General features: G+C 40.8%; 1 protein-coding gene across 1 annotated transcript; it reads right to left on the reverse strand.

Moving 5' to 3' along the window:
- Window positions 1-1798: 1798 nt before the first annotated feature.
- Window positions 1799-11799, reverse strand: LOC128399164 (vomeronasal type-2 receptor 26-like). The gene is made up of 8 exons (XM_053360412.1): window positions 11450-11799; window positions 8963-9254; window positions 7041-7744; window positions 6881-6944; window positions 5267-5511; window positions 5162-5168; window positions 4857-4983; window positions 1799-2700 (listed from the first exon to the last, which is right to left on the reverse strand). The coding sequence occupies exons 1-8, from the start codon at window positions 11797-11799 to the stop codon at window positions 1799-1801; spliced, it is 2691 nt and encodes an 896-aa protein (XP_053216387.1).
- Between the last annotated feature and the right edge of the window lie 1130 nt (window positions 11800-12929).

Here is a 12929-nt window from a genome sequence, read left to right on the forward strand (position 1 = left end):
CCCCTGGGAAATTTAAGAAGTTTGTCGTTCCATCTCAAATTAGTATTTGAGATCCAAGGTATGAATGTACTAGTTGTTGGGAATGGCAGGGGTGGTGTTTGCAAGCTGCCCCATAGGCACCTAATTAGCCACTGTAAGAAAAGCATGGAGGAACAGATGGGCTGCTGGCTGATCCAAAAAATTATTCTTATGTCCTTATCCTTTCTTTAAGGGTGTTCTGGGTCTGAGCCCAACCAATAATTTACTAACGTGATGTGGTCATAGTGCTCCACATCATAGTGCTCCAAACCTCTCTGGTATTAGCTAGTGATAGGGGAAGCATAATGTGACAGAGTTCAGTCACAATGTCCTCACTAGACCACCACAGGCAAACGGTAAAGTGGAGGAGGAAATCACTGAAGCAAATAATGCCAGCAGAATTTATTGAGAAAAATTAGGAGGATAAGAATGTGTGGCAGCTCCGTATCAGCACAGTGCCCGGTTGGGTCATGACTACCATATTTGGGGATGGGACAGAAAGAGTAGGGGATAAAGTTCCCCTTTACTGTTTGGCTTTGCTCACTTGTGTGAGTCATTAGAAGGAAATGCTGCTTTCAAAATTATGATAGAGGACCTGGTCTCCATGACCCAGCTGCACAGACATTCCCTACCATCATTCATCCATTCTCTACAGCACCATTCCACCACCACCACCATCATCATCATCATCATCATCATCATCATCATCATCATTTAATTACTTGTACTCCACCCATCTCACTGGGTTGCCCCAGCCACTCTGGGCAGCTTCCAACAGAATATAGAAAAAACCCCACATGATTCATCATACATTAAAAGCTTCCCAGTACAGTGGTGCCCCGCAAGACGAATGCCTCGCAAGAGGGAAAACCCGCTAGACGAAAGGGTTTTCCGTTTTGGAGGTGCTTCGCAAAATGAATTTCCTATGGGCTTGCTTTGCAAGACGAAAATGTCTTGCGAGTTCCTGCGGGGTTTTTTTCCTTTCCCCCCCTTTTTCCCAAGCCGCTAAGCCGCTTAACAGCTGATCCGCTAAGCCGCTTAACAGCTGATCCGCTAAGCCGCTTAACAGCTGATCCGCTAATCCGCTAAGCCGCTTATCAGCTGATCCGCTAAGCCCGCTAAGCCCGCTAAGCCGCTAATAGCGCTAATCCGCTAAGCCGCTAATGGGCTTGCTTCGCAAGACGAAAAAACCGCAAGACGAAGAGACTCGCGGAACGGATTCTTTTCGTCTTGCGAGGCACCACTGTACAGGGCTGCCTTCAGATGTCTGTAGCCAATCACATAATTGCTTATCTCTTTGACATCTGGTGGGAGGGTGTTCCATAGGGTGTGCACAACTACTGAAAAGGCGCTCTGCTTCATTTCCTGTAACTTCACTTTTTGCAATGAAGGAAGTGCCAAAAGGCTTTCAGAGCTGGACCTCACTGTCAGCACTATATGACAGAGGTAGAGATGCTCCTTCACGCGTAAAGAGCATCCCACCCCTTGATTTGATGGCATATTATATTAATCATCTTATAATATATAATATATTGTAAAGAGGCTTCCTGTAACACAAAACAATACAGTGCATCATTAATTTGTACATTTAAATTTCAACCATAGGACCCTGCTGTGTTAACAATTAGCTAAAGATGGCAGTAGGTAATATGGGTTGATAGGTAAATGGAGCAGCAAAAGAAACTTCATGGGGCGACATGTATATAAACAATGATCTATAATTAGCTTTGATGTATAACAACCTTACACCTACTAGCTAAATTAATTGGAGACAGATTATTTAATTCTTTGTCCTAATTAGTTGGTCTCTGCTGTTCAACTCTGGCCTGAACACAATGATGTAGTATTTAGGGGAAAATATGCAACCCAGTAACCCAGCACTGGAGGCCAAGATGGAGAACACCTCCACAGCCACCATCTGTTTACCTCTTGAGCTCAGGTATGTTGGAACAAAGGACAACCAAACACTGCAAAATGCAAGTATGCTGAAGGTAATGAATTTGGCCTCATTAAAACTATCTGGTAACTTGCGGGCTAGAAAGGCCACAATGAAGCTGATGATGGCTAAGAAGCCCATATAGCCCAGGACACAATAAAACATGGCAACTGACCCTTCATTACATTGTACAATGATTTCTCCAGCTACCAAGTGCATGTCTAAATCAGGGAACGGGGGAGACGTTCCAAGCCACCCAATACAAATACTTGCTTGAATAAGTGAACATAAAAGGACAATGGCTTGACCCAATCCTTTGCCTACCCACTTCATCAACCTGGAGCCTGGCTTTGTGGCTAAGAAAACAAGAACCACGGTGATGGTTTTGGCCAACACACAAGAAACAGCCACTGAGAAGATGATGCCAAAAGTGGGTTGACGGAGAAGGCAGGTCACTTTCCCAGGTTGTCCAAGGAATAGCAAAGAAGAGAGGAAGCAGAGCAGGAGGGAGATGAGGAGAGCGTAGGTGAGGTCTTGGTTGTTGGCTTTGACAATGGGAGTATCTTTGTGCTTAATAAAAGTTCCTAGTACCAAAGCTGTGATTAGGGAAAAGGCTAGGGCAACTGAGGCTAAACTGATCCCTAAAGGTTCCTCATAAGAAAGGAAGTTTCTAGATTTGGGGATACAGCCATCTCTGTAATTGTTTGGATATTGATCTTCTGGGCATTTGAAGCAGTCAACCATATCTGAAAAATAGAAAGAGGTTCTATTTCAGTGTCAATCCATGTTTAATTTGGGGAAGTATTACGTTGCCTGAAACACATTTGTTTCTGTAAGTGGTCATATAAAAATGAATTTAATAGTCTCTTTATCCAACTGATTGGCTGAGGGTGAAGTGTGTCAGATGTGTGTGACAGTTATAGAGAAATGAGTTCTCAAGGGAGAGTTAAAGCGTAGCTTGTGTGAAAGCTGAGGATTTGTTAGGCAGGATACGATTAGGAATAGGACCAAAGGTATGAACACATGGTAAGACATGTAAAATATGCAAGCATAATTACTGAAAGAAATATTTCAAACATATAGTTATTAACAGATATTTGTTTAATCAAACCACATCTCATAGTTGGCCAAGCTATCCAGGCTATGAGAAAGTCAGCTAGAAATATTTTGTCTTGTTGGCAGCATGGGAAAAACTATGGAAAGATGACTTAAAATTTACAGCATGTCAAACGCTGAAAGAAAATTACCTGAAGATGATGTGCCATTGGTACTTAACACCTAAAGGTAAAGGGACCCCTGACCATTAGGTCCAGTCGTGGCTGACTCTGGGGTTGCGGCGCTCATCTCGCTTTATTAGCCGAGGGAGCCAGCATAAAGCTACCAGGTCATGTGGCCAGCATGCCTAAGCTGCTTCTGGCGAACCAGAGCAGCGCACGGAAACACCATTTATCTTCTCGCTGGAGCGGTACCTATTTATCTACTTGCACTTTGATGTGCTTTCAAACTGCTAGGTTGGCAGGAGCTGGGACCGAACAATGGGAGCTCAACCTGTCGCAGGGATTCGAACCGCCAACCTTCTGATAGGCAAGCCCTAGGCTCTGTGGTTTAACCCACAGTGCCACCTGTGTCCCTTACTTAACACCTAGCAAGTAAGCAAAAATGTATAGGACTAACTCAGATGTATGTTGGAAATGTAAGGAAAAAGAGGGCACCTTTGATCATATGTGGTAGAATGGTAAAAGATAAAGAAATTCTGGGAAATGATATATAATGATCTTTAAAAAAATGTTTAAAATAACATTTGTTAAAAGACCAGAAGCCTTTTTCCTAGGAATTATAGGTGCAGACATACAGAAAGATTTGAGAAGACTTTTCATGTATGCAACTACAGCTGCAAGACTGCTGCTCACCCAGCGTTGGAAAATCAGAAATCAGGAGGATCAAAGTTTCAATAGGGAATGGGACAAATATAGATTGTATTTAAAAGAACACTGTCATCATCTGAGTTCTTCGTCAGGCTTTCAGTAACTCTTGCAATGTTACAAAGACTTTGGATATATTGGAAAACAATAATGTGGAAGAACTATAATATGCAGTTGATTTAGACATATAAAGGACACACAGAGGGGAGGAGGGAAATCCTAGGACTTAGAAGAATCTGGTTTGATGTTAAAATGTAAATGTGGTAAATGTGACCAATTCATTTATTTATTTATTTTACAAAATCAATTTTAAAAAATCAAAAAAGAAATAACAAACAGAAAAGGCAAATAGCAAGTTAGAAGCCTGAGGCATTGGCTTCCCAGACAGGGGAATCCTCTAAGGCAAATGGGAACCAAAGCAGACAGAGAGAACATTTACCAAGCAAAAGAGATTTTAAATAAAGTACAGTGGTACCTCGCGTTAAGAACTTAATTCGTTCCGGAGGTCTGTTCTTAACCTTAAACTGTTCTTAACCTGAAGCACCACTTTAGCTAATGGGGCCTCCTGCTGCCACTGCGCCGCCGGAGCATGATTTCTGTTCTCATCCTGAAGCAAAGTTCTTAACCTGAAGGACTATTTCTGGGTTAGCGGAGTCTGTAACCTGAAGCATATGTAACCTGAAGCGTATGTAACCTGAGGTACCACTGTACTCTCTTATTCCTAAGTGGTGGGTTTGGGCAGGGATATATATGACATAAGGGCATCCCACAGTGCTTGGTCAATGATAGAAAATACTCATTTTCCTGTCCCAGCCATGTAATATTCTATAGGCTTGGTGTGCTGTTGTGAGTTACATTTCATGTATGACCGCTTGGCCAAGTGGTTACATACATGATGTGAGCAATTTATCACTGGTCATAGGACACAAAATCTGAATTAATTTTGGGGGATGGGAAAAATAGATTTCTACATCACCTACCATTCTGTTTTGAAATCTTCCCTTCTGGGCATGGAACACAATCATAACAGCAAAATTTCCCCCCTTCCTTCTTTTTCTTCAGTTGACCAGGGTGGCAATGTTCATTACACACAGAGACAGGCCGCACCTATCCAGGAAAAGGGGGTTGGATATCAGAAATATGTGCACACTGTCTGTAAAGCCATCCATACATCCATCGTTGATTCACAGAAGCGTAGCACATCTGCTATGTTTTCCTATTAAGTAATACATAGACATACATTGTTCGACTATAGATCTACAGATCAAGAAGCTGAAGCAATTACCATATGCCTAGAAACAGAGAATGTCAAATTGTGCTCACTGAGGAAAGATTACGTGCATTTTATCCAGACTAATGATCTAGAGCACAGAGCAGCTCCCAATAATACCCTAAAATCTCCACCTGGTTGAAACCTCTGTGCCACACAATTATATCTTCATTAAGGGTGAATCCATTTCCTTGAAGAGCATTGAGATCCTCCATTCTTCCAACTTTCACTCTCTGGAAGGATGTGTTTGGGAATATGATCATGTTCATTATTTCAAATCCACCACCCATTTCCTTCTTCCCGTTAAAGGACATAGTTTCTGCAGCCGAGTTGTTGAATGAAATGCTCTTAAGAATTGAATGGAGCTAATTGAAAGAGCAAAAGAAATAAAGGGTTTTGAAACAAATGAGAAAGGGGAGGATACTGTACATTGTTCTGAACTTAAAAGTGTGCTCTTGGGTAGTGGAAAATATGGCATTGGAAATTTTAGAAGCCAAGTCAGGCAAAGACCAGTTATATGCATTTTCTGTTCTTATCTTATCCTCAAGAATATAGTTTCTGGTTGTCTTTCCCACAATTTGTGATTGGGTCAACTTGATCAGTCCAAATAAAATGATTTCATGGCATAACTGTCAACTTTTCCCTTTTCTTGTGAGGAATCCTATTGGGAATAAGGGAATTTCCCTTAAAAAGGGGGAAAGGTTGACAGCTATGTTTCATTGTGACGGAAGAAGTTCAACTGTCCTGTATTACAGAAAGCTGAGTGGAGGGTGCTCATCTTTCCTACACCAGCCCTTATTAAAGTTCAGTGAACAGAGATCAATGTGGTCTATAGAAAGTCCATTCCAGCCTAACTGTCCATCTGAGTGCCAACCTTGAATGCTATGAGCACACAGGAAAGATTTGGAAATTTATGGTGAGCCCCCTATCCTGCTGATATCTCTGCTTCAGGTGAAGGAGCTGCTCTTTAAATACTGTACTCCTTAAATGTGTGGGTGTGGCCCCAAAATAATAATAATAATAATAATAATAATAATAATAATAATAATTATTATTATTATTATTATTATTATTTATATACCGCCTTATACCCGGGGGTCTTAGGGCAGTTCACAGAATATGCACTGATAGAATTTAATTATCAGAAAAATAAAACTTTGACAACAGATAACCTCACAATTTCATCCCAACAGTTATAAATAATTTGTTGTTGTTTGTTAGATTTTTATACCACCCTTCATCAAAAGATTTCAGGGCAGATCACATGATAAAAATACAAGATAAAAATGCAAATGAATAGTTAAAACAAAAATAACGAAACAGTACCCTCAAACACAATAGCACGTTTAAAAGACAGTAGAATATTACTGTAGAATATTACAACAACAATAACAACAAGTGGGATGTTTTCACCCAGCACCTTATGATATATAAAAAAGGTACTAAACGAACTTCCCTGGAGAGAGCATTCCACAAATGCGGAGCCTGCAGAAAAGTCCTGTTCTTGTGTTGCCACCCTCCAAACTTCACATAGAGGAGGCACATGAAGAAGGGCCTCAGAAGATCAATGACAGCAGTACCTCAAGGACTGCCTGTTCCTATATAAACCAACTTGGACTCTGAGGTTAGTTTATATAGGAACAGGCAGTCCTTGAGGTACTGCTGTCATTGATTATTGATTCATTTGTAGGATTTTTGCTATGTAATAAGCATGCTTAGTTGTAGAGCCATTACCTGCCAAGGCTGGATATCTTCAAGGTCTAATCTTCTGCTCCCCTCCATTGCTCTGTGCTTGGATCTAGTTGAGTAAATGGCATGCAAAGCATGAGCAACAGCATAGACAGCATTATAGATACTGTAGCTGTGGCCAGTCATGTCCATTTCAAACAATTGCCTAGGAAGACTATCTATCCTCTCATCTCCACTACACATCCCACTGTCGTGCACTGTCATGTTGTCATCTGGAAATGAACAGTCAAATGCTTGTGCCCAGAAATCCTTGAGGAAACCATCTTCTTTGTTCCAGCCAGGTTTTATGCTCTGAATAAATTTCTCAAATTCTGGAAGCTCTTTTGTGCGAATGGTGAAAGAAATGGCACCTTGGAAGAGCTGAAACCCCCAGTTTCTTTGAATTCCTGTTGCTAAGAAATCAATCTGTGTAGTCATAATCCACACTTTTACAAATGATGGCATCTCTACATTTCCTGGGTTTTGCAGAGTTATACATGCTCTCAACCATGCTAATGTTAAGGACTCTCCATTGATGATGCAGACATTGGTTCCATAATCTTTAAAATATATATGAATAATTGAGAATATATCCATAATTCCATCAAGGTCATCCCAGTGGGCTTGCGCTGGAAGCCTTAGTGTGAAAGCTGAACAGATTCCATGCTGGGAAAACAGTGCTTCCAAGGTCTGTAAGAATTTTTCTGCACTATCATCATCTGCAGCAAATAGGCCTACCCATGTCCATCCAAAATGTCGAAGCAAGTGAACAATCCCACTGTACTGATGGGCTTCATTTGGGACCATGCGGTAAAATGATTGAAACTGTGTCATCTCTTTGTCCTCTAGAGCAAATGAGCCATAAGTGAGCTATAAAGTAATATCCACATTTAATAGAGAAAACTTAGGTGCCATCCATGTGCATGACTATAAAACAAATATATGGTGAAAGACTTTGTAGCTTTGGAAAGATTGAAAGTCTCTTCTGGATGGTTTTTCTCAATTTATTGGCATGCAGTACAATTTTGGGGGGATTTTCCTTCTTGGACGTATCCCTTCAGGAACTTTGCATTCAGCTAAGTTTATTCATAGAATCATATAGATTTGGAAGGTACCCCAAGGATCATCTAGTTCAACCTCCTGCAATGCAGGAAACTCAACTAAAGCATTCATGAACATTAATTTCAATGGTTCTACTCTGAGCAGGACTGTTATTTGTTACAAATCAGTATTTAGAAACATAAACCTATTCCTGGAAAAATAAACAACAGAAGAAGAAGAAGAAGAAGAAGAAGAAGAAGAAGAAGAAGAAGAAGAAGAAGAAGAAGAAGAAGAAGAAGAATTTTATTAATTATACCCCAGCAATCTGGTTGCTCCAGCCAAAAAGTTATGAATTATGAACAGACTTATTGTTTACGCTCTTTGATTATGCAATTCTTTTAATGAAATATTTGAAAATGGTAATCCATTTATTAATAAATGTTTGCATAATTATATGCTACAATGCAGAGTCTGACAAAGTCACACACTACAAGACTGAATTATTAATGTCTGTAGGCAAATACAGTTTAATTAAGCAACAACAGACTAAAAACCGGTAATTTATTTATTGAAAAATCTACTTAATTTGATATGAATTGGTGTAGTCACTATTAACATTATTTCCACACCAGGTAAAGTTAGACTCCGTATCTAGCAAGCAACTAGCAAGTTGAAATGTTACTGTGACTATTACTAATGCACAATGAAGACCCAGCTTTACACATTATTAGGGACTGTATTAGGGCCTGTCCACACCTCAGCTCAGTGTGGATTGTGAACTCAATGTGCCTTCTTTAATTTCCTGTCACCCATGTAGTATTTTCCTCCAACTACTGCTGACCCACTCATTCTCCCCCCTAAATTTGGACATTCCCAATGCAATTGATGTAGCTCTCCTGTTTGGATATTTAAAACACGGGTAATCTCATATGCCTCTTAATTACATACACACAGGCACACACACTAAAGAGCAACAACTTACTTTCATAATCACAAGAGAATAGTGTAGCTGGTGGATGTCTCCACACTCTCATCTGCATATCCTACCTGAGGAATCTTGTAGAGACCAAGACTTTCTGTCATGAGAAAAGAGGTATCAAAACCAAGTCCCCCAATGACAGCCATGAGGTTTTTCTGGGTGTCACATTTGTAGTTGGCGACAAATCTGCGTGACTTGAAGAGCAGGTCCAGAGTGCCACGATAGGTCATCCTTGGATTGGAGTAGCTGTCAAGGATGTGGAATCCAAGTGTGACATTTGTCAGGATGTTGGGGTTCTTGTTGATCTCATTGATGGTGTATACCAAGGCCAGGGCATGCTGGTAGAACTTGATCACCCAACTGCCAATAAAGTGAAATGACTATTTCAGTGGACAGCTCTTCAAAGGAATGAATTTCTTATCATTTGTTTATCACAACAATTTATACAAGATTTAATGCCATAGTTTCTAAGCTCTGTAAAACCTTTGTTCTGTGCCCAGTAAGCACGGGACGCCTTTGCCTGGCGTCGCTGTTGCCCATAGATTACAGCAAAATACTGGGTAAGGTTTTGCCCAATATCTTGCCTGTGCGATGGGTTCGTGGGAAAAAGCTGTCCCATGAGCCCTTACAAAGGAGAGGGGAAAGCAGACAAAAGCTGCCTCATCTTAAAGAGATTTCTCACTGGCAGTGTTCCAGTTTTGGGACACTCTTCATATGGAACAATCCAGTTATGGAGTACTCCTCAGAAAGATTTATATGGCGTAATATTTTCAGTGCAAGACAAAGGGCTTTTTTTTTTTAATTACCGAAGCCCTTTAGAGGGAATTTACTCTTTTTTAAATTCTTCTGTGATCTTATAGTCTTTTACTTTATTATTACTGTTTATTGTTGTTATTATTTATTATTACTGTTATTTTTAGTTACATATTAGTTGCTTTATTTCTTCTTCTAAGCCACCCTGGGAACACGATTGAAGGGTCATGTTAAAATACCTCTGTTGAATACTTACCTACCTACTGAAACATTTTTTTTTTCAGAGGCTGTGGAGCATCTTTTAGCCACTACAGAAATCAGAAGTGCACTTTGGAAGTTCATGGAAGCTTATGGTACACTTTATTAGTTTTGCTTAGTTGGGAAATCATCAGATACAGAAAACATGGGGAGTGCACTTTCTGGCTTTTTGGTTTTTTAACCGTTTCTCCCAAATTTTCAGGTTTGGGCACTGACTAATAATGTGTACTGCTGCACCACGGACAGACAGCAATATACAGCTTGGCGCATCTAGCCACAACATATAGAATCATTTCTGCTGCTCTTAAAGGAGAATGTTCTACAAAGCATCTTGTCTTCATAGCTTCAAGTCCATACCTAAAGTGTAATAGGCTAAAGGAATATATAGCAGCTAATGGCAGGTGAAAGGGTTCCCATGACACTAGTGGTCCCAAATTTCTTTCAGAAATGTGTTTAGAAAAAGAAAATTCATGATACAGTAGCCTTTCCATACTTTCTAAAAAAAAAATCAATCACAATTTCCACCCAGAGAGTTAACAGAGCATAACAGAGTTGTATTCATAATGCACAACACAGAGAAAATGGATACAGAAAAAGTTTTTCTCCATCTCTCATAACACTAAAGCTAATGGAAATGCATCAAATCTGAATACTGGAACATTCAGGACAGACAAAAGGAAGTTCTTCTTTATATACTGTAGTGCATAGTTAAACAATGGAATTAACTCCCACCAGAAGCAGCAATAGCTACCATCTTAGATGGCTTTAAAAAGGGTTAGAACTCATGAAGCATAAAGCTATACTAGACATGATGGCTGAATTCTGCCTCCACTCTTGGAGGCAATATGCTTCTGAATACCAGCTGCTGGAAACAACAGGATGGGAGAGTGTTCTTGCACTCAGGTTCTGCTTCCAGGCTTCCCATAGGCATTTTGTTGGCTACAGTGAGAACAAGAAACTGATCCAGCAGGCTATTCTTAAATTCATAATGAACAGAATTATCTCAGACTCCTTAATCTCCGTGGGTGTACTCTGACCAACTCCATGTTCTACCCACTGAAGTAAATTGATTTAATGCACTTAAGCTCGTTTCTGTCAATGAGTCAGCTCCAAGCACAATCAGCACTGAATGTCACCCCAAATCTCATATCCCTCCTATTTAAAAAGAAATACAACTATGCAAGGAAGTAACAGTTACTGTTGTGGAAGAACGAAATCTGAAATGATTGTAATCTTAGTAACATGCACAAGACTGAAAAAGCAATTGAAAGTGCACCAACGCTATGCCTCCTCACTCATTCAAACCCCTTAATTGGCTCACAAGACCAGCCCTAAACATTGAAAGGATGCATCAATAGGTGTGTACACCACCTTCCAACATATTTCATTGTGCATTTCAATTATGTCATGATAACAAGGGGGGGCTAACATGTGGAGCCCCAGAAAATCCCTGATTTATTATTTCATTGGGGGGGGGGGTCCAACTGACCCCAAATTAGTTATCCGTCTAAGCTCAGATGAAGCAGAAGGAACAAAATCCATACTCTGAAATCTCAAACAGCTTCTGAGAAGGGTGTTCCCGGAATAATAGTTCATCAGAAGTGTAAATGATCTGGGAAGTTATTGCACCGATGAGGAGGCCACCTGGCTGGTACCACTCATGTGGAATAGGGAAGGGATCAATTGCAGGGCACTTCACTGTTTCTGTTTTGCACGCGCTTTGGGGTAATAGGAGCAGGAACACCATTAGCCAAAACATCCTAGCAGCAAAGCTTCTCTTTAACTGCAGGCTCTCCTGTGTCATGTCTAAAGCAACTTCCTGGCTTTTAGCAAGGTATTCAGAGTCTGCATATTCACTTCCTAAATGGAAACTCTGCAGTCTTACTTTCAACATCCAGAGAGTTACAAAGGCATGCCTTGAATACTAGCTGGGATGGCCAACACTCTGATCTGAAGTCTTAACGACACAGGCTGCCGTTGTTAAAAATGACACAACAATGCCAGCCTCTTTCCCCTACTCCCAGCTTCCAATAGCGGAAGGAATTATTTATGAACAACTTGTTGCTGATTTTCGTGCCTTCTGGAAAGCCCTGGAGATTTAGCCAGATGAATAATTGGATAATTGCAGGGTGTGATAATAATGTCTGCAAGACTGAAGGTTTCTGTAGCACTCTTTGCAACAAGCATGTTGTTTTGCTCCTCCCTCCCTCCTCTGAATTGTATCACATGCCTTCTCTGTCTCTTAGTGGGTCAATGATTGGTTTCCAGGCTAAGAAGAATCCAAAGGAAAGTGATGTCCTGAGATGGGGTGGGGGGACCCGTGCGCCACCAGTTGTTGCTGGCATACAATTCCTATCAACCTTCACTGACCATTAGCTATGTTGGCTGAGGCTGATGGGAGATGGGAGTCCAATAACTTCAGGAAGTTCACCACACCTGCAGAAGCCATGATCTTGTTGTGGAAACAAGAGTTAATTTTGACAAGAAGGTGAGGCCTACTTAAGTGTTGAGCTAGCAAGGGAAGCATATTTTCCCCAAACAAAGTATCTGCATACCTATTTCCACATATGAATTGTTGGGGGACATGGCCTCAGAGAAGAGTAACAGATTTTTTCCATGGTGGCAAGACAAACAGCAAATGATTCTCTTGTTTTCATTATTTACATATCTATACATGTATGCACGTATGTGTAGTGGAGTTCATCACAGTCTCCCCGTGCACTTCCTCATTGGTTCAACACTTTATAATAGAAACTAAGTCAAGTAGTGTCAGATAGGAGCTGCCTTTGCTTTCTGGGCCACCTTCTCCAAATATTGACTGGGGAGAGAAAGAAAGGTGGCTCCTCCTTGACATAGTAGCTCTTTGCAGATCTACCTTCAGCTCCTTTGATGACCCATGAAAGAGGAGAATGCATGATACTGCTGCATGCATGAGGCTTCATAGGGTGAGAGGTGGGACTGAGTCTCTCCCCAATGCACATCTCCTCTGATGCATTCTGAGCTATCTGCTGGAGAGCTGCCCTG

The sequence above is a fragment of the Podarcis raffonei genome, chromosome 13 (genome assembly GCF_027172205.1).
Source record: "Podarcis raffonei isolate rPodRaf1 chromosome 13, rPodRaf1.pri, whole genome shotgun sequence".
Classification (NCBI taxonomy): domain Eukaryota; kingdom Metazoa; phylum Chordata; class Lepidosauria; order Squamata; family Lacertidae; genus Podarcis; species Podarcis raffonei.

Excerpts from the sequence above, each read along its gene's own strand:
- LOC128399164 (XM_053360412.1), bottom strand. The coding sequence starts at position 11,799 with ATGTTGAAAGTAAGACTGCAGAGTTTCCATTTAGGAAGTGAATATGCA. Across the intron at positions 7,745-8,962 it reads GTCTCTACAAGATTCCTCAG|CTCACTTATGGCTCATTTGC; the intron begins GTAGGATATGCA and ends ATTACTTTATAG. Across the intron at positions 5,512-6,880 it reads AAGATATCCAGCCTTGGCAG|CTCCATTCAATTCTTAAGAG; the intron begins GTAATGGCTCTA and ends TCTTTCAATTAG.